Below are 22,419 nucleotides of genomic sequence, written 5' to 3'. Positions count from 1 at the left end.
ATGATGTTTCATGAAAATTAAAGCTCTTACCTTAGTTTATAACTATAACATATCAAGTTATATTACCAAATATATAACATACTAAGCAGAACCCATGTTGAAGTAGAATTTAGTGCTTTATAAATATGTGAGAATGTGGCAAATTAGGTTTTCTTCTTTTACCATTGATAACCAAGTCCACCTTACCAGCTGCAAGTGAACCAGTATCCCTACACATTAAGCTCAGAAATCTATGACATGATTTAAGAATCTTTCAACTGGCTTATTAATAGTCCATATTGTAATTTTTCTGTTGTGATTAAAGGTGTACATAAAAATATTCATTTTAAGACAGAATAGGATTTCTCTAGCAATGGACACTCAACTTTGATATGTTTTTACAAATTTTACATGTCACTTAGAAACAATTTTAAACCTCAAAATATTTTTTCAAAATGCTTTTCAAATTAGTAATATTAAAGTCTTTGAGGGGCGCCTGGGTGGCTTAGTCGGTTAAGCGTCCGACTTTCACTTAGATCATGATCTCGCAGTTCGTGGGTTGGAGCCCCACGTCAGGCTCTGTGCTGACTGCCAGCTCAGAGCCTGGAGCCTGTTTCGGAGTCTGTGTCTCCCTCTCTCTCTGACCCTCCCCTGCTCACGCTGTCTCTCTCTCTCTCCTAGAAATAAATAAAAAAACATTTAAAAAAAATAAAGTCTTTGACATTAACGTTTACAACAATTCTTCTGTATCTGAAATACTGGAAGAATTAGATTTCTAAAGTTCATATGCTTTGTCAAGTGTACATTATATAACTAAGATAGTTTCTCATAGAAGAATAAAGACCTATAAATGTGATGCAAGACTCAGTGAGGCTCATTTTGACAGAGGGAAGAAGTGAATTTGAGATTCTTTAATTGTCTCAGGTGGCGGGGAGAGAATGGTCTCTCCATTAATTAAAAGAGCAGTTTATGGAACTTCTATTTACTCCTACACTCACAGAGCTCCACAGGGAGGAGCACAGAATAATCTCAAATGTATAAAAGTATCTTCAAGTGCTTCCTTTACATTCAATGATACTGACAAAACAAACAGCCCATTACCAAGATATCTTTCTCTATTGCAGAAGCGGTCAATTTTGGAAATGTGCTTTCATCAGGGCTGGTTGAGTCTAAGACAGCATCTTGTTGCCTAAGAAAATGATAAACACACTATTCAATTGCACATGAAAGGCAGTTAGAATATACATCAATGAATATAGGAGTTGACCCTTGAACAACTCAACTTCAAACTGTGCAGTTTCACTTATACGTGTTTTTTTATTGTATAGTGTTGTAAATCTATTTTAGTTTTTCTAAATATTTTAGCTACTTTATTGTAAAAATGAGTATATAATACACATAACATTAAAAATATGTTTGAAGTCACTCTTTATATTAGAAGGCTTCTAGTCAACAGTAAGCTATTTATTGGTAGTTAAGTTTTTGGAGAGTCAAAAGCTATACATGAATTTTCAACTGTGCAGGAGTCAGTGCCCCTAATCCTTAAGTTGTTCAAGGGTCAACTATCAAAAAATCAGGACTGTCTTCTAATAAATCCTAAGAAAAGGAGTTGTTGAACATATTAATAGTGCACATAATGCATATTTGATACCACATTCTTCCCAGAACACTTTCTATTTATAGAGGTAACAATTAGTGATTACAAGACCTAATTCAGAGGCTACATTCTTCTTGATGGGCTTTATTCATTCTTCCTCATTACTCCAAGCTCCAAATCTTTCTCTCTTCTTTGAAATTCTATAGGTGTGCTCTTGTAGTATTACTAAAATATGCATAGTTATTTATAAATAAGGGATTTAAAAGAGCACTAATGGAAAATATATTAAATGTAGTTTTGCCAAAGACACAGATACATTCTTGAAAAGATCATTTCTCATATATCTAAAAATATATAACACGAATTAGCAGAGAGTAACATAGCTCATACTTCCCTGTGGATTTATTATTGGCTAACTGTTTCTAAAGTACTACAAGGCTGATAGCTATATTTCAAACTCTATACCAGATATGAGCCACATCTTGTGACTTCTTCTGGGGCACCACTGTGGAGAAAGACATAGTCCACATCTTCATGAAAAATAACAAGTTGGTCTGGGATAGATTTAACTTCTTTGTCATTAAATGTATCATGCTCTAGATGTCAAGTTCATCTGAGATGGATACAGGTCAGTGATGCTGTATAATAAAATATTCCCCCCCACTAACTATCCAGTGAATGAAGTCTGGAGGCTTATTGAACATCTGAGATACCATGCTAAGATACCAGGATGCATCTTCTAAGTTATTCTGTCTTTTGCAAATCCAGGAATTATTTTGTGAACTTTATACTCCTTCTTTTTCAATTATATGGATCAGGGAAAAGAATCAATGCAATAGCTCAGGTAATGTCTTAGTTTAATTCAGTACATAGTAGGTGCTGAATAAATGTTTATCAAACATTTGGGAATAAGAATATAAAAGAAACAGTGGAACATCTTCAAGGTATCCTATACTTGGAGTGAGAAGGGTTAATTATTCTAATTACAAAAGAGTCAGTCACCTGGTTATTCTGACTATACAGTAAAGAGGTACTAATGCGACAGTAATGTACTTCAGGAATCAGGGCATCTGCATGCAGATTCTGCCACCATAATGTATATGACCTCAATAACGGTGTTGTTGATGCTTTTTTAAGGGAAGAAAGGCTCCTGGTATTTACCTTGCTAAACCCAGACAGTCCAACATGCTTCATCCTCTATGTGAGTAACACTCTGCCTAGAAGAGTGCAGGAAGGTCAAGGGAGGTGAGGAGGGAGGAAGCCTGGGGGCTACAGGGCCAGCTGCAGAAGTTTTTGCAGTCATAATGAAGATTCTTTCAGCTTGAAAGCTCTAGGATTCAATCATTCTGTGGCTATAGGCTAAGATTCTGCTCGCTAGAAACAATAAAAACTTTTTGTCACCTAAGTCAGGCCCTCAACAGTTTCACATAGATTATCTCTAATCTTCACATCTTTGTGAGAAGAGACAGAGAAATTACCTCCACACCACAGATGAGAAACTGAATGTCAGAGAGATTAAATAACTTCCCCTTTGTCATGTACTTAATTAAGCACAAAAACCAAGGACTGCCCGTCCATTTGTGCTTCCACACTGCCATGTTCTTTCCAGCAGAACAATATTCCTTTCAGAAACAAAGGAGACACTCTACCTGACCAAAGAAAAAATATGATGTACCTCACTTCCTAAAAATTAAAAAACTATATTGATTTTCTTCATTAAATTAATAGAGATTTTGAGTCAAGATGGTGGCATAAACATCCCTTTTATTCAAGTTTCCTCTTGAAAATGGCAGTAACTTTAACCAATGACTGTAAAGGGACTAGAAGGTCATCAGTTGAGAAGATATTTCAACAGATTTCTGGAACATAAGAAGAAGAGAGAAGACAGATAAAACAGAGTTGAAAATACCACAGCTCCTAACTCACAGAGGAAGACAACTGACCTGCCTAGGAGATCCTTAGAAAAGGCTCTGACTGGGGAGCCTGGGTGGCTTAGTTGGTTAAGCGTCCGACTTTCGCTTAGGTCATGATCTCGCGGATCGTGGGTTTGAGCCCCACGTCGGGCTCTGTGCTGACTGCCAGCTCAGAGCCTGGAGCCTATTTCAGAGTCTGTGTCTCCCTCTCTCTCTCACCCTCCCCTGCTTGCTCTGTCTCTCTCTCTCTCTCTCTCTCTCCTAGAAATAAATNAAAAAAAATTAAAAAAAAAAAAAAAAAAAAAAAAAAAAAAAAGAAAAGGCTCTGATCTTGCAGTCCGCAAGTAACAAAGGAAAAAAATGAGTAGACTGGCTGAAAGTAAGCAACTTATTTTCTGAACTTTATGCCAGCAAATTAGACAACTTCAGTGAAAACAGATTCCTCAAAAGCAAAAATACCAAAGATGACTCCAGAAGAAATAGAAAATTTGGACATATATCAAGTAAACTAATTGAATGAGTAATTAATAATCTTCCCACAAAGAAACTTCAGGTCTTACTGGCTTCAAATCATCCTACAATTTCTATGGAAGAAATAATACCAATTCTACCTAAACTCATTCAGAAAAGAGAGGAGGCAAAAACACTTCCCACCTCATGTGGAGACCTAAAGCCAAAGACAAGACAATAAAAGTACAGACCCATATCATTCGCTAATATGGACTTGAAAATCCTGAACACAGTATTAGTGAAACAAATTCAGCAACACACAAAAAGGATTGTACATGATGACTAAGTGAAAGGGATGCAAGCTTTAACCTGAAAAGCAATTAATGTCATCTACTATATTACAAGATTCAAGGACAAAAACCAATTCTCATTTCAATGGACGTTGAAAAAGCATTTGACAAACACCTAGCACCCATTTATGATAACATCTCTCAACCAACTAGGAAAAGAAGGAATCTTTTTCAACTTGCTAAAAGGCATATTAAAAACTACAACTAACATCTTACATAAATGTCAAAGATTGAATGATTTTCCACTAACACTAGGAAGTTCGCTATCACCAATTCTATTTCAAAATATACTGAAGAACTTAACAAGGGAAAAATAGGAAGGGAGAAAGATGGAAGACATTGGACATGAAGTGAAACTGTATTTGCGGACAACCTAATTGTATACGTAGGAATTCTATGGTATCTTTTAAAAAGCTACAGAACTAGTAAGCAAGTTTAGTAAAGTCTTAGGGATAGGAGATCAGTGAGTAAGTAAAAACTCATCTGGTTTTTCTTTATACTGACAACGATCAGAAAATTAAGTAATTCCATTCACATCAAAAAATACCTAAACATTTTTAAAAGAAGTACAAGACTAACACATTACAAGTGTAAGACAATGCACTACAAAGAGTAATTAAAGAAAAAATAAATGAAGCGTCTGTGTTTATGGACGAGAACACTCAATATTATTAAAGTGGCAATTATCCTAAAATCGATCTACAGATTCAATACAATGACTACTAAATCCTACTAGGCTTTTAAAATTTTTTTTAATGTTTTATAGAAACTGACAAGCTCATTTTAAAATGTCTATGAAAATTCAAAAGATCTAGAAGAGCCAAAAATATTTTGAAAAAAGATAATAAATGTTGTGGATGTAAACTATCTAATTTCAAACTTTACTGTAAAGCTCAAGTGACCAAAACAACATGGCAGTGGTGTAAAGATAGACATATAGACCAATGGACCAGAAATAGAACCCCATACATACGGTTAAATGATTTTAGACAAAAGTGCCAAGCTAATTCAATGGGAAGAGTCTTTTCAATAAAGGGGGCTAAAACGTTTGGATATCTATATACAAAACAATTGAACCTCCACCCTAGCTCACATGATAGACATGCCAAATCTAAGCTAAATCATGCACATAAACATAAGAGCTAAAACTGTAATCCTTTCAGGAAAACATAGGAGAAAATCATGTGACAGGAAATGATTCTCAGATATGCCTCCAAAAGCATCAACAAAAGAAAAAATGAATAAATTGAGCATCAAAATTTAAAACTTTCACTTTCTAAAAAAATACCATTAAGAAAATGAAAAGATAAGCCACAGACTGGAGGAAAATATTTTCAAAAGATCAATCTAATAAAAGACTTGCATAGAAAATATTTCAAGCACTTGTACAATACATTAGTAGAAACATAAACAACCCAATTTTTAAAGATGAACAAAGATTTATATAGACATTTCAAAGAAATTATATGAATGTCAAACAACCACCAGAAAAGATGCCCATCATCACTAGTCATTAGGGACATACAATTTTAAAGCCATAATGAGGTAAAATAACACATCTACCAGAATGGCTAGAGTAGACAAATCAAAACAAAAAACAAGGTGTGGGCAAAGATGTGGAAAAACTAGAAACCTCTTCATACACTGCCTGTGGGAAGGTCAAATGGTATAGCTGCTTGGCAAACAGTTCAGCAACATCTTTAAAAGGTAAATGTATACCTACTAAACAAGTGAGTGTTTCTACACTTTGGCGTCTAGCCAGGAGAAATGGAAACCTATCCACAAAGACTTGCACTCAAATGTTCATAGCAGCGCTTCCAAATAGCCCCAAACTATAAAAGTAAATATGAACAGATTAAAACATATTATAGGATTCCGTTTATATAAAATTTTAGAGAAGATAAAACTATAAAACCACAACACAGATCAATGTTTGCCTGGGGCAACCAGTGGTAAGGAGAATTAATGGAAATGGAGAAAATTTTCATGGATGACAGAGGTATTCTAAACCTAGATTTTGGTTAAGGTTGCACAACTATGGGAATTTACTAAAATTCATTCAATTGTACATTTAACCTGGATAAATTTAATAGTATATAAATTATATCTCAGTGAAGCTGTTTTTAAGCCTATCTAGAAGGCTTTGGAAATAAAATGTTCAGAAAAAGAAAGAAAGGCGGGTTGACAGAGTACAAATACAGAGTGCAAATAAAGTAATGGCAGAGTAACGTAGGCTTCTCATCAACATGCCATGGTGGCTACAGTTGATACTACTGTATTCTATGATTGAAATTTGCTAAAACCTAGGCGTTCTCACAAAAAAAGGTAAAGATGTGAGGTGATGAATGTGTTAAGTAACTTGATTGTGGTAATCCTTTCACAATATATACATATATTCTCACATCGTACACTTTAAATATATTCTAATTTTATTTGTCGATTATACATTAATAAAGCATGGGAGGGAACAATATATGACAAAAAATAATGGTTAATATTTTTCTTTATTTTTTAAAGTTTATTTACTTTGAGAAAGAGAATACTGTGTGCAACCTGAAGAAGAGGCAGAGAGAGAAGGAGAGAGAGAATCCCAAGCAGGCTCCATTCTGTCAGCACAGAATCCAACATGGGGCTCAGTCCCGTCAACTGTGAGATCAGGACCTGAGCCGAAATTAAGAGTCAGACACTTAATGCACTGAGCCACCCAGGCACCCTGGTTAATACTTTTCAAACGAAGTTTTCAGATGTAAGGTGAATATCATACTTATCCTTTAATTTTGTAGCCAGCTTAGTCATTAATTCAGGGGTAAGGACAAAACAGAGACCTTTACAGAGATGAGAGTCTCAAGTTAACTCCCCATAGATTCTCACTGAAACAACTGCTGAAGGATGAACTTCAGCAAAAACAGAAAACGCACCCAGACGAGTGGAATGCAAAGGCAATTTTCTAAGAAATTAGAAAACACATTAGTAAATCTCAGTGTTAAGTAAAAAGTGTGGGGAATGTAAGGACTTGGTAGAAAAAAATATTATAGAAATATTAGTAGAAATAAAAGAATGATCACATGGAAAATGCAAAGGAAAGCTTAAAGCTAAATTAAAGCAGACCAAAATCCCTTGGTGTTATTCAGGGGGAAGACTGATAAAATTAAAGTTTTAACTTTGGAAAGTATAAATTACAATATATAGTTTAAATATTAGGGTAACCAGAGATGTCTGGGGCTCAGTTGGTTAAGCATCCAACTTCAGCTCAGGTCATTATCTCAAGGTCCAGGAGTTCGAGTCCCGTGTCAGACTCTGTGCTGACAGCTCAGAGCCTGGAGCCTGCTTTGGATTCTGTGTCTCCCTCTCTCTGCCCCTCCACTGCTTGTACTTTGTCTCTCTTTCAAAAATAAAAATTTTTTAAAAATTAAAAATAAATATTAAGGTAACCATTATGTTTGATAGCTTTTAAGCCAATAGAAATAAGGGAAGAAGAGAGAAAATTCAATTCAATAGAAAGCAGGAAAAAGAAGAAAAAAACCGAAGGCAATATATAGTAAATAAAAAGTACAAAATAAATTGGTAGAAGCACGCACGTATATGAAATGCCAACTATAAATGGGATTAAACATAATATTAAAGTTTGGAAACTCTAAGACTGAATTTCAGTATGTCCTGTTTCAATCCATATCCCGCTTATATAAGGAACAACTAAAAATATAACATAAAATGGACAAAAAGAGACTACTGTTTCTTATAAGACAACAACAAAGATAATCTGAAAAACCTCCCAGTACCATTCTATAAATGTTGGATAATATGGCACATTGCTTTTGAATGCATAGATGAGCTCACCAAAAAAAAAAAAAAAAAAAAAAAAAAAAAAAAAAAAAAAAAAAAAAAAAAAGGAAGGAAATACTTGGGAGAAAAAAAAATGGAATGGCAATCAGCAAAATACTGAGGCTACATTTATGGGGTCCAGGGCTTTGGACTTTAAAGCCCATGTGAATCAGGAGGTCAGGAGAGGATTCCGTAGGGCCAAGTGAAATGGAGAATTCAAAGTGAGGCCCCTTGCATGAAGCTAAAACCCAAGACGGGCTCTATCCTCAACCAGATACGGATCAGAAGCGACAGGCACAGGAAGTTGCGTCAGGAAAGATGATCTGGCTTAGCCAGGATGCTGCCCACAGGAACTTCCTCCCAAGACTTTGTAACCTACCCAGCGCATGGTTTGGGGTTTTGATTTTATACTATTTGTGGGGTCCAAGAGCGCTTCATCCAAAAAAAGTGATACAAGTGGGCCAAGCTGGTAAGATCCTACTGGCAACTGGCGAAGGCAAACTCCAAAGCACTGGGGAGTTTGCACACACCTGCAACCCGACTGCACAGGGCGCCTACAAAATCCCCTTGCTCTTTGTTAGCCCACAGTACCCACTGCCCCCCACCTCCCTTCAAGGGGGCCATGCAGCTACTAAAGTACCATACGGGGACAGTAGAACAGGGTCCTGTGGGCAAGTTACTTCCCGCAACCTGTCATAAAATTATGTTCACAAATGGCAGCGTAGGTGCCTGGAGAGTCATCAAGAAAGAGTGTCGCTGGCATCTAGCAGGAAGCAGTGAGGAAACACACAAAGAGGAACTAATGACTTACATCTGCACTGCCCTTCTGAGTGGACCTGCGACTCAGACCCGGCAAGCCCAGCCCTCCTCACACAGCTGATCGCTTCAACCCAATGCCTTATTTTCCTAGACAAGGAGACCCCCAACACCAGGCAAGTCGCCACATCACCCGAGCAGAGGAGATGGGGGGAAAACTGGCCCCATAACTTCCACCAGCCACAGCGGCCAGGAACAGAGCTCCCAGAGATTCCGCTCCCTCAGCCAACAACAGCATTGACATCAGCACCTTTCCCGCCCGTGATATTTAGTAAGTGGGACACACTTCATAGGGTTAAGCTCAACCTTTATTTGTACTCGGACCTCACTCCAACAAGGATTTGGGGTGTCCTTAGAGATGCACGGGATTTTTATACTTTTAGATAAAAAGTTACCGGGGGTTCTAATAAGGATAACACACACTGCTTAGCTTATAGAACTTACATAATGACATTAACTAGAGTGCTTCTAAAGTTTTCTCGTTCTTTATAGGGAGATTTGCTCTTGGATTTGGAAGTAGATGGTCCAGCATGACTGTCTTCCATTTGGTCTAGTATTCTGCCCTTTTTTCCAAGATGTTCTATGTATTCAGCTTGAATTTAAAATTAAAAAAAAAAAAAAAGCCTAAGTTAGTCATCTAAAGAGTAAGCTAAAACATGTAAGTGGTTAGAATGAAATGCTAAAACACCTTTCAAGGAAAATCTACGCACTGTAAGTTCTCAAGTAACCATAAGTACAATTAATTTTCTTTCAGTGTTAGGAAGTTAAACTACTCTTGTTTTAGATTATCAAAATAGAAACCTCTGACTACTTCAAGAATATTCAATTAATTTATATTTTAATATGCTAATAAACTCTAACTTTCAATTAATTTGCACAGAACCTTCTTAAAATGAAGATTAAAAATATGATTAAAAACAGAACATAAAACTGTCTCAGAAAATTTAAAGAACCATGATGAAAAAGTGTTAATATTCAATGTAATCAATCTGAGGCGTCAAAAAAAATTAAAAACATTAAAATGACTAATTTGGAAGCAATATTTACAACTTATTAAAATTGCTCTCAGAAAAAAACTTCTTAGATTTTCATGCAGTGGCAAATTCTGATTATGATAAATCAAAGTTTTAACATCAACACCCCAATTCTTAAAATATCCGCTTCTATAGCATTTACAACAGCCTAAAATAATTAAGACCTGGAATCAATTATTTTATAAGGGAAAACATTTGGCATTAATTTTCCTACTTGGTATAAATGTCATTTCAGTTTTACAATTTAGCTACTCTCAAATAAATGTAGGATTTTTTTTTTTCCTCTAGAACTTTTTCTTCAGTCTAAGTTGGAATAAAGTTCTTACCATAGGACTGTTCATTTTTAACGCTAAACTGTTCTGGAATCTCATCAGCCTGATTTACAGTCAAATGGAATGACGGGGCTGCCTGCTGCCACTGGGGCCTGGTGCTCACCTATAATAGGAAATGCAAATAGCATTAATCAACAAGATCAGAAAAAAAGAAACCTTTTTTCATGAAGTGCATGAGTATTTATAAACACAGACATTTCCTCAAACAAATCTGGACATCTGGAAAGAAGGCACACTCAACAGCAAATCGTATGCGAGCCTGTGAATGGCTGTGGTGTGTGACATTTGGGAGACATTACCAAGGCTCTGATGCTAGTTTGATGCGGGCATCTGTTACATAACACTGGGTGTTCATTCCAGAGAGCCTACTCACCCCCAAATACTGGCAAATGATCCTTAAGCCTTCCATTTTAATGAGAGGAGCCCTCTGCTGGGCTCCGATGCTAATGAGCTTCTCTGCATTCCATCTCCAAAAAGATCTTCCTGTTCTCATGGCTTTAAGCAGCTGTCAATTACTCTGGGAACGCACAGACTTATTCCATCATTGAGGCAGGGGTCATAAATTCTTATACTTAAAAGATGTAGGCAGATCTCATAAAAGAGGGAAGAAGGCTAGTGATGATGGCTAATTGGCACTCAGCTTCAGTGCTGGGAAACAGTAGAGGGTGGTGGGGACTGTGGCAGACAGGAAAAGCAGCTAGGTCTTTTAAAAAGACAACAAAAATGGGGCGCCTGGGTGGCTTAGTCGGTTGGGTGTCCGACTTTCGCTTAGGTCATGATCTCGCAGTTCGTGGGTTCGAGCCCCGCGTCGGGCTCTGTGCTGACTGCCAGCTCAGAGCCTGGAGCCTTTCAGAGTCTGTGTCTCCCTCTCTCTCTGACCCTCCCCTGCTCACGCTCTCTCTCTCTCTCCTAGAAATAAATAATAAAAAATAAATAAATAAATAAATAAATAAATAAATAAATAAATAAATAAATAAATAAAAAGACAACAAAACTGCGCTCAGGCCAATTATTGCAATACCAGAACCCAGACCCACTACTGCCGGAAACACCTAGGACTTTTCAAGAAACCCAGATGAGTAGATTTGAAAGTAAAATACATATTTTACGAACAGCATCTCTGTCTTCCTCTCAGATCCAGACCAAGTTGATAGCCCATACTTGCAGGGGCGTCTTCCTAGTTTTACTCTCTCCAATCCTTATTCCTGCTTCCAAATAAACTTACTGTACACAAGACCTCGTTTCAGGTTCTTCACAGGAAAACAAGCTAAGGCAACTTAAAAATCAATGCTCTTCCATCCTTCTGCCTGCCTTTCCATTCCTTTAGTCTCTTCTTGTTCCATAAAGGATTTAGGATTTGTGGGGGTGCGATGAACACAGACAGGGTGAGAATCCATCACCAGCTGAGACTGGGAGTGGAGAGTGCTGAGTCACCCTTGATTTCAACTATAGGGATCACCTCTAGAAGCATGAAGCTCTGTAATGAAAAAAAAAATCACTCTAGGTCTTAACTACTGCTGGATATTTTCATCCAAATGTAAGCCTTAATATTCAGATGAAAGTACTCTGCTCTTTTTTAATCAATGAGATTTTAAAAACATCTCTTGAAAACTTTATTTTCCTTGTAGCACATAAAACACAAAGCATGCTAAATAATTAAGATACATATAAACATAAAACCAGGCTTAAAGCAGCCAACAAAAGTGTCCTAGACTATTTATTACATACCACCAACAGGAAAGGGTTATTATGCAACTCAGCCGCTGAATGGTAAATAAGAAAATTTAGGTTTACATTTCTAAACCTGTATGCTAACAAGACACAATGAACTCAGGACAAAAATTTTTTTTTTGGTTTTAAAATTTGTTGAGTTTTCAATAGATCTTGTAGAACGAGGGAAAGCACCTATGGCTTCATTTCACAGAACTTGGCATGATAATCTGATGTTATCCACAAAAACATATTTTTAATTAAAATTTGTATTTGGGGGGCACCTGGGTGGCTCAGTTGGTTAAGCGTCTGACTTTGGCTCAGCTTATGATCTCATGGTTCATGAGTTCAAGCCCTCATGGGGTTTGTGCTGTCAGCTCAGAGCCAGTAGCCTAACTTTGGATTCTGTGTCTCCCTCTCTCTCCCCTTCCGCCATTTGCACTCTGTCTCTGTCTCTCAAAAATAAATAAATGTTAAAAAAAAAATTTTTTTAATTGTATTTTGTAGGGGCCCCTGGGTGGCTCAATAGATTAAGCACCTGACTTCAGCTCAGTGATGATCTCACAGTTAGTAGGTTCGAGCCCCACATCGGGCTCTGTGCTGACAGCTCAGAGCCTGGAGCCTGCTTCAGATTCCATGTCTCCCTCTCTCTCTCTGACCCTCCCTGCTTGCGTTCTTTCTCTGTCTCTCAAAAATGAACATTTAAAAAAATTTAAAAAAATTTTTATTTTGTAATATTCAAAATCTTTCATTTAAGAATATCAACTCTTAAGTTTCCCAGATGAAAAATTGTCATCCATTTAAAATTATCAGGAATCTTCTCTACATAAAGCAACACAAATTCATTTTTATACTTTGTAGCTCTTAAATTATCTTTCAAAAAATAAGGCTTTAGATAAACATTGAAAGCATTATGCCAAGTAAAATAAGCCAGGCATCAAAGGACATGTCAGATGGTTCCACTTCCAGGAGCTACCTGGAGTAGTCAGACACATGAGGACAGAAAGTAGAAGGCAAGCTGCCATGGGCTCAGAAGACAAAGGAGATACTGTTTAATGGCACAGAGCTTCAGTTTGCAAAGTTGAAAAGAGATCTGGAGATGGATGATGGCAACGGATGCACAGCAATGTGAATGACCTTAATGACACTGAACTATGGTTCAGTCAAAAACAGTTAAAATGGTAAATTATACGTTAGGTGCATTGTACCACAGTTAGAAAAAAATACTGTTTGCATTAAACCTCCACCTAAATCCAACTTCCAGTAGTCATAAGGACACAGCTCAATGGCACCAAACTCCACAAAATTACTAGCAAAATTACTGGTAAAATGTATTACAGTTAAGCATATCATACCCAGTGGTTAACAGTTCAAAGGGTCTATGAACTGCCTCTACTATAGGATGATGATAATTTATTATCATAGTCATTTTTAAAAGGACACCAAGTTCTAAGGATTCTTCTGTGGCAGAGCGTTTCAGTGCTGGAAGATACATCTCAAGGAAACCAACTCTTCTCATTTTCAAACAGAGAAGCTGCAGCTCACAGAGATAAATGATCCTTTCAGATCCTAAAGCCATTAGTGACAAAGCTGTACCTTGAGCCCTCACTTCCTAACTTTAACACTGATAAACTTTCTGCTAGCCCATCCTGGAAATTCTTTTATCCAGAATATTGAAATACTCTTGACATACCAGAAAATTATAGCTTACAGTTACTTTAAGGTTATTTTTCCCCAAGATGTGTCCCTCCTAGAAGGTCTCCAACAGAAAATAATCAAATGGAGCTCCAAATTCAAAATCTGATTATTTAGTTACTTATTTACAAGTTTGAAAGACATTTTCAAAAGGGCAAAGATCCAGTATGTAGGTAAATTACCGTAGCCAACTGTGGTAAAACTCTTCCTGGGGTCTTGACTTTTTCTTTGTTGGCTGACTTATCCTGCATGAAAATAGAAGGAAAACTGTTTACTCTTAATGGCACCATTGATTCATTCAACCAATTTGATAGAGGATCTACTGGAAGGTACAGGTCATCAAAAAACATTCAAAGACCACTTTAAAATTTCTCAACATTTGTCTTAGAATGACTTCCTTTGTAGCAAGGAAAGAAAGAAAGGTGGTATCCAACAATACTTAGGAAGCTTTGAAAAGTGCAAAGCTTCTCACCCATCACCTTCTTTTGGGAATTTATCTGAACCCAGCTAGTGTCCGGGGCTTCTCAGCTCTACCATCCTACTCTATCACTAAAATAGCACTTTTCTATTGACGACTGTGATGTTCTGCTTTGTAAGGTAATGACACGTTTGGCTTAATGTGCCCCCAAGCTGCCGTAAGTAAAATTTGTATTTTTCAGGGAAAAGTGTTGCTATCCCTTGGCGTAGAGGGGAAGGACAGGGTAGGAATGTCATCTACATAATAGAAAGCACTATGGAGAATGATCCTTTGGTTGGTAAAACACGTAGGAGTTGTACCTTGGCCACCGGTCAATTTATTGCCTCTCAGCATCAAATCTATGCTTTTTAACACGTTTTGTGATTCCTGAACAGGACTCGGTAAACATTTCTCCAGCTGGCCCAGCATCACAGAGGATTCAAAAGGGACACTGAGAGAACTTTTCTTCCTGGTTCCAGGGCTTTTCCCCATTGCTCCATTGGGTGACTACCAGTAGTCAGCACCCTTTCCCCTGGGCACCTTCCCAGCCCGTGGTATGGGGTGGACCCTGTGGCAGACACCCTTCAGGTTTCACGGTCATCCCTACAGGCATCTTCTCAGAAAGTTTCCCTACATCATAAAGGGAGACCTCATTTCAAATTTTTAGCAAACAGGTCGTCTACTCAACTCTCAGCCTGCAGCATCTCTGCAAACGTCTTTGCCACCCAAGTGGGCCACAGCCAACCCCTCTCCAAGAGGTCTTAGTCTACGCTTTAGACATAGAGGCAGTGGCTGCTCCCCAGGCCTATCGCCCACCAGAAGTGGGTGAAAGTTGACAATCTCAGGAGTAACCTCTAGCTATGTGGGAGGAGAGCTGATGGATAAATGCTACTCCCTAATCATACTCAGACAATTGCAGGAAGCAGTATATAAGCTCCTCAGAAGGTCATGGCAGGATCACCCCCAGTTACCTGATGTAGCAATGAACTTGCCAACGCATCCTCAGACTGGCTTTTCTTTCTTCCTAGTTTTACTCTTATTTCTACTTCCTGGGATCATTTCCCAAATAAAGTACACACAAGTCCTCTCTTCAGGCTCTTCTTCCACAGGTAACAAGCTAAGACATCTTAAAAATCCATGCTCTTCTACCCTTCTATCTGTCCTTCCATTCTTCCACTTTCATCTTGCTCCATAAAGGACTTAGGACATGTAAGTGCTAGCAGTGAGGTGTGCACAAAGGAGGAGAATCTGGCCACCAGTTCACAGACATTGGGAACCACCAGTACTGAATCATCCTTGATTTCAACTACAGAAGCATGAAAGTCTATAACGAAAATCATTCTAGGTCTTAACTACAGCTACAAAAATGCCATCTAAGTGCCAACCTTAATATTCAGATGACAACATTTTTTGCTCAATTGGTTACTTTTAAAAATATCTCTTAAAAATATTACTGATCTTTAAAAAGCCCCACAGCCCCAAAGGATACAAAAACAATGCTAAGATACAGTCAAATAAGAACATAGAATATGGTTTAAATCAGACAACAAAATCATTTTATACACTGATGGCTAGAAAGACTTCTTTCTCTCAGCCATTGAGTATTTATTCAGTATGTAAATTTAAATTTTGTTGGTATTTCTGAACCTATATACTAATAACATAAAAAAACTAATGGCAATGTTTTTCAGTTTTAAAATTTGTTAAGTTTTTAAAGGGAAAAATATCTATTTCAGATCTTAGTCTTTTAGACTAGAGAGCTTAGAGATTTGCAGAACTAAAAAAATGCCATAATTTTATTTTATAGAACACAGTGTGGTAATTTTGGCATTATCCATAAAGCAATAAGAACAGGTTAACAATTATAACACCTACTTTGAAATGCTCAAGAACATTCACCAACAAAATTTCATTTGAGATTCTTAAGCTGAAAAAGGCCTCTATTTCATATTATTAGGAATCATCTCTGCATGAAGCAATCCAGATTTTATAGTTCATTCTGAGTTTTTAGAAGATATTTCACAACAAATAACGTTTGTATTGAACCTCCACTGAAACTCAACTTCCGAGAATCACAAGAGCATCACTCCGTTACACTCAATTAAACACAACATAAAAGTACTAGAGAGTACATTTTATTGCAGTAAAATCTAACACTTCTAGCACTTGATCAAATAAAAATGTCTATTAACTGCCCCTTCCACAGAAAAACGATAACTCAAAGTCAAAATAATGACAAAGGATGTCAAGACCCAAGAAATCACATTTTAGTGCTGGAAAAGGCATCTCCTCAAAGATCATTCAATCAGCTCTTCTCATTTTCAGACTAAGAAACTGGGGCTCCAAGAGGTGACTCATCATCAGCGTCACAGAGCCATTAGTGACAAAGCTATAACCCAAGTCTTCATTTCCTGATTCCAGTACTGCTTCTGCCAGCCCATCTTCACAATTCTTTAATTCAGATTACTCAAATATTCTGTGCAACCCAGTAATTGTAACTTATAATTCCTTTCATTAAGGTAGTTATTTTTCCCAAGATATGTGCATCATAGATGCTCTCCATCAGGAAACAGTTAACTGGAGCACAGAATTTAAAACCAGAAATTCAGTGCTGGCTTCGGCAGCACATATACTAAAATTGGAACGATACAGAGATGATTGGCATGGCCCCTGTGAACGGGTGACATGCAAATTTGTGAAGCGTTCCATAGTTTTGGTATTATGCTAAATGAAGTAACTCAGTCAGAGAAAGATAGGTATCCTATGTTTTCACTCATATGTGGAAGTTGGAAAACTTAACAAAATACCATGGGGGAAGGAAAGGGAAAAAATAGTTACCAACCAAGATGGAGGGAGGCAAACCATAAGAGACTCTTTTTTTATTTTTTAATGTTTTTTAAATTTATTTCTGATTGAGAGAGATTGAGAGAGAGAGACAGAGAAAGAGATGGCGTGAACAGGGGAGGGTCAGAGAGAGAGGGAGACACAGAATCTGAAACAGGCTCCAGGCTCCGAGCTGTCAGCACAGAGTCCTACGCGGGGCTCGAACCCACGAGCTGTGAGATCATGACCCGAGCCAAAGTCGGGTGCTTAACCGACTGAGCCACCCAGGCGCCTCAAGACTCTTAAATACAGAGTACCAACAGAGTTGATGGGGGGGGGGATGGGTGATGGGCACTGAGGAGGGCACCCAGTTGTACGTCAGCGATGAATCATGGGAATCTACCCTCAAAACCAAGAGCACACTGTACACACTGTATGTTAGCCAATTTGACAATAATTTAAAGAAATAAAAAAATAAACTGCCACCCCCCAAAAATAAAAACCAGAAACTCAGTAAACTCATTATTTACAATTATGAAAACTAGTAAACCTTTATTATAGAAGCATCAAGTATGATAATATATTGGTCTATTACCATTGACAATTGTGGTAGAAATCTCACTGGTGCCTTGGATTTTTCTTTGCTGGCAGATTTATCCTGCATGAAAAAATACAAAGAAAAAAACAACTATTCACTCTGTTAAGGCTATAATTGATTCACTCAACCAAATTTTACAGTGTCTAATTTAAGAAAAACATATCATCCAAAATATTCTAAAACATACTCTACAGATGGCAATAATATTGTGTACAGACATTCACACAGAATCCACAAAAAATTATAAGAACTAATGAGTAAGTTCAGCAATATTGCTGGATGCAAGACCAAAGAGGAAAAAAATTAATTGTATTTCTAGACACTAGCAATGACCTATCCAAAATTGAAGAAACAAATCATTTACAATAGAATCAACAAGTATGAAAGACTTAGGAATAAATTTAATAAGTGTAAGACTCCTACAACAAATTCTATAAAACATTACTGAAAAAAAATTAAAGGCAACCTAAATAAATGGAAAGACATCCCACCCATGCTCATGGATTGTAAGACACAATAGTCCTTCCCCCCAAAACTGTCTACACATTCAACACACTCCCTATCAAAATCTCAGCTATTTTTTTAGGTAGAAATAAACAAGCTGATCATAAATTTTACATGGAAGTGTAAGGACCCCGAACAGCCAAATAATCTTGAAAAAGAACAAAGTTGGCAGACTCGTACTTCTAGATTCCACCACTTACTACAAAGCTAGAATAATGAAGACTTCATAATGATAAAAGAAAGATCAAAAAGATAGAATTGGAAGTTTAGAAATAAACCATTAATGGGTGATTGATTTTTGACACGAATACTGTGACAATTCAGTGGAAAACTGGTCCTATCTTCCTCTCGGAATTTATCTCCATCTAAATGGCATCCAAAATTTACTCAGCCTGGCCATTCTCCGTCGCTAAACCTTCATTTTTTCTTCTGAATCCTTTATTTTCTAAGGCTAATATACCCTCAAGTTACTACTAAAACGTAGAAGTATTACTTGCAGTAACGTTCAGAGAATACCTGTGTCTTGTTTGCAAGACAAAGTAGGAATTCTATAGTAGGAATTCCATCTAAGTAAGAAGTGCTGTTGAGAATGTTACTCGTATTTGTAAAACAGATAATACGAGTTGTGCTTTGGTCACTTATAAATGTACTGCCGCTCAGTGTCAGATCTATGCCGTTTTGTCTTCCTTGATGCTTCTTGAGCAGGACTCAGAAACATTTCTCCAGCTGGCCCAGTGTTCTACGAGCTCAGGAAGGACCCTGTAAGGAAAAGGAACTCTTCCTCATGGTTGCAGTGCTTTTCCTCCTTGGTCTCACGGTGTGGCTGCCAGCACTCCATCTCCTTGCCCCCGAGCAGCTTCCCAGGCTGGGGGACGTGCAGATCCAGTGGCAGACAAGCTCCAGAGGGACAATTCCTCTCAAATGTCTCAGGATGCAAGTAAGTGCTTTTCTCACTTCCCCTGAGTATATCCTCCTCACAGATTTTCACAGCTGTGTAGTGCTGTGAATTTACCCACTCCATTCTCTCATGAGTGGACATTTAGCCTGTTTCCAATGTTTCTGGATGAGAGAAGAGCGTTTCAGCAATCCTCTTTTGGCATATATTTCAGTATACATGCATAGAATTCTTCTATCTGACACATACACAGTGTTTACGTATTTAGTATACATGTATTACGCGTGTGCGTGCAGATCTGATTTTGTCCCTTTAATTCCACGGGTATATTTATCTATAAACAAAGTGTATCCAATTATTGTAATTTCACAAAAGATCTTGAAGTTCTCTCCTTACTATTGTTAAAAATGGTCAGACACAGACTTCTGATCCAAGATGGTGATGTAGGAAGACTCTGAACTCTCTTCCTCCATGGACACCCCTAATCAACACCTATTTATAGAGCAGTTACTCCTGAGGAAGAGCTGAGGGCTGAGTGAATAGCTTCTGCACAACAAAAGATAAAGAGGCCACAGAGAACTGGCAAGAGAGATGGAGACACACCAAGGAAGGGAATTCTCACCCTCAACACTGCAAACTATAGTGGGGAGGGATAGTACTGAGGGACCGAGCAGATTTGTCTGCCCCCAGTCACAGAAAAAACCAAACAAACATGGTTTAAAAGAGCAACTAGAGGTGCGCCTGGGTGGCTCAATGATTTCAGTTTAGGTCATGATCTTCCAATTTGGGAGTTTGAGCCCTGCATCAGGCTCTCTGCTATCAGCACAGAGGCCCCTTAGGATCCCCAGTCTCCCTCTCTCTCTGCCCTTCCCTTACACACACGTGCACACATTCCCTCTCTCCCTCTCCCTCTCTCTCTCCCTCTCCCTCTCTCAAAAATAAACACTTAAATAAAAAATAAAAGGGCAACTAGAATATCAAAGATCCAGCCTTAAAAGTTCACCAAACGGCAAGGGAGCTGCTGGAACTCTCTCCAAGTTCAAAGGGCTGGCAAGCACCATGGTTTACATTCATCTTCCACATTGATAGCCCAGACAGGAGCAGGGCCCGGGCATCATAGCCAAGCTGCTGTGTTAGAGAGTGCCGGCTCTCTAGCTCACACCAACCCCAGACACCCTGGGGCACAGATAAAACCCCACAGTTTTAAGGAAGAACTGTAATATAAATGATCCAGCCTTAAAAGTCCATCAAATGGTGGGGGGCTTGCTGGAACTCCCTCTGGTTTAAAGGGGCTGGTGAGCCCTATGGTTTACATTCTCCCTCCACCTTGATAGTGTGGACAGGACCAAGGTCCAGGCACTATAGTCTACTGCCTCAGTGAGCCCTGGACCCCTAGTCCACATCAGCCTTAGCCAACCCATCAAGGCAGCCCTAGTGCAATGGACACCGGGACACCCTAGTCAGTGCTCACAACAGCTCCACCTGTCATGCCAAGGTGACACAGATGCCAGGGAGCCCAGAATACTCCAAGCCTATACCATCTTGGCTTCAGAGGACTTGCTAGGGCACCCTCAGAACAGAGCACTCAGGGACTTATTGGCTCATGCCTACTTTGATTCCTGCCCCCCTGCCAAGATGGCTCCTATGCAGAGAACTCCAGGAACCCTTAACCCATGCCTGCCTCAGGTGCCAGCCACCCTGTCAGGGGACCCTATGCATGAAGCACTCCAGGAACCCTGCCTTGTACCCCACTTTGGCCCCAGCCATCCCACCATGGTACCCCCTGCATGGAGTGCCTCAGGACATACCTCGGCCTGCACAGCTCCAATCATCCCACCAAGGCAGTCCCTGCACGGGCACTCCGGGCACCCTGGCTTGTACCCACTTTGGTGTTAGCTAACATCACCTCAGTCATCCCACCAGGGCAGCCCTCAGACACAGCTCCAGCCAGCCAAAGCCATCAGGCACACACATTTTACAGGGGACAACTATACACAAGACCATTCCTCTGAGTTTAGGAGAAGTAGCTATTCTGCCTAATACATAGCAACAAACACAAGTCAAGCAAAATGGGGAGACATATGTATATGCTCCCAACGAAAGAACATCACAACTCCCCCCACCCCCCAATAAACAGAGCTAAGCCATATAAAGAGCTAACTGATAAAGAGTTTAAAGATGCTCACCAGACTGGAGAAAGAGTAGAACTCAGTGAGAACTTCAACAGCGACACAGAAAATATAAAGAGGAATGAATCCAGGTTGAATACAATTAAGTGAAATGAAAAATACACTAGAGGGAATCAACTTATTAGCAGATGCAGAAGAATTGATCAATGATGCGGAAAACAGGGTCATGGAAAGCACCCAAGCTGAACAGGAAAAAGCAAAAAGAATGAGGATAGCTTAAGGGATCTCTTGAATAACATCAAACAAACAAGTATTATAGAGGTTCCAGAAGGAGAAGAGAGAGAAAGGAACAGAAAACTTATCTGAAGAAACAGTGGCTGAAAACTTCCCTAACCTGGGGAAGGAAACAGACATCCAGGACCAAGAAGCACAGAGAGTTCCAAACAAAATGAGTGCAAGGGGGTGCACAGCATTGCACATAATTAAAATGTCAAAAGTCCAAGGGAGAATTTTAAAAGCAGTAAGGTTATCATTCAGAATTAAGGGAGAGAGAGAGTATCCCCAGACCAACAAAAGTTAAAGGAGTTTACCACCACCAAACTGTCTCACAAGAGATGTTAAAAAGAACTTCTTTAAGTAGGGAAAAAAAAGGGCCGTAATTAAAAGTAGGAAACTTATGAATGAGATGATGACATCACATTTACATGATGACATGTAAAATGTGACAATATGTACATACGACATGGAAAGGGAAGTAAAAAAAACTTCTTTTAGAATGTGTTTGAAGTTAAAGGACCATCAACTTTATATGACAGCTTTATTCCATATATGAACTTCGTAGTAAAAACAAACCCACAATCTTTAATATATACACAAAAAATAAAAAGCCAAGCATAACACTACAGAAAGTCATTAATCACAAGAAAAAGAACTATAAAAACTATAAAATGATTAACAAAATGGCAATATGTGCATATCAATAATTACGTTACATTTACTTTTGTAAAATTTTTTTTAATGTTTATTTATTTTTGAGGGACAGAGAGAGCATGAGCAGGGGAGGGGCAGAGAGAGGGAAACAGACTCCGAAGCAGGCTCCAGGCTCCGAGCTGTCAGCTCAGAGGCCAACGCAGGGCTCGAACTCACAAACTGCGAGATCATGACCTGAGCTGAAGTTGGCCGCTTAACCAACTGAGCCACCCAGGTGCCCCATTACTTTATATTTAAATGGTCTAAATACTCCAATCAAATGAAATAGAGTGGCAGATGGATAAAAAACAAGACCTATACACTGCCTACAAGAGACTCACCTCAC

The 22,419-nt window shown here is 38.5% G+C and overlaps 1 protein-coding gene and 1 non-coding gene across 2 annotated transcripts in view; one reads left to right on the top strand and one right to left on the bottom strand.

The window, feature by feature from the left end:
- The window catches only part of DNAH7 (dynein axonemal heavy chain 7), a 252,298-nt gene that overhangs the window by 221,454 nt on the left and 8,425 nt on the right, over positions 1-22,419 (bottom strand). The window contains exons 2-6 of the mRNA XM_039248955.1: positions 17,574-17,636; positions 13,881-13,943; positions 10,288-10,396; positions 9,372-9,519; positions 1,081-1,168 (exon numbers count right to left, since the gene is read on the bottom strand). Coding sequence (XP_039104886.1) covers positions 1,081-1,168; positions 9,372-9,519; positions 10,288-10,396; positions 13,881-13,943; positions 17,574-17,636 — 471 coding nt within the window. The remainder of the gene's footprint in view (positions 1-1,080; positions 1,169-9,371; positions 9,520-10,287; positions 10,397-13,880; positions 13,944-17,573; positions 17,637-22,419) is intronic.
- LOC120242985 lies at positions 16,764-16,870 on the top strand. The gene has a single exon (XR_005531195.1). It is a non-coding gene; the product is annotated as a U6 spliceosomal RNA (small nuclear RNA).

This window comes from Hyaena hyaena, unplaced genomic scaffold (assembly GCF_003009895.1).
Source record: "Hyaena hyaena isolate Hyena2069 unplaced genomic scaffold, ASM300989v1 scaffold_325, whole genome shotgun sequence".
Classification (NCBI taxonomy): Eukaryota; Metazoa; Chordata; class Mammalia; order Carnivora; family Hyaenidae; genus Hyaena; species Hyaena hyaena.
This window is presented reverse-complemented; position numbering and strand designations above follow the sequence as displayed.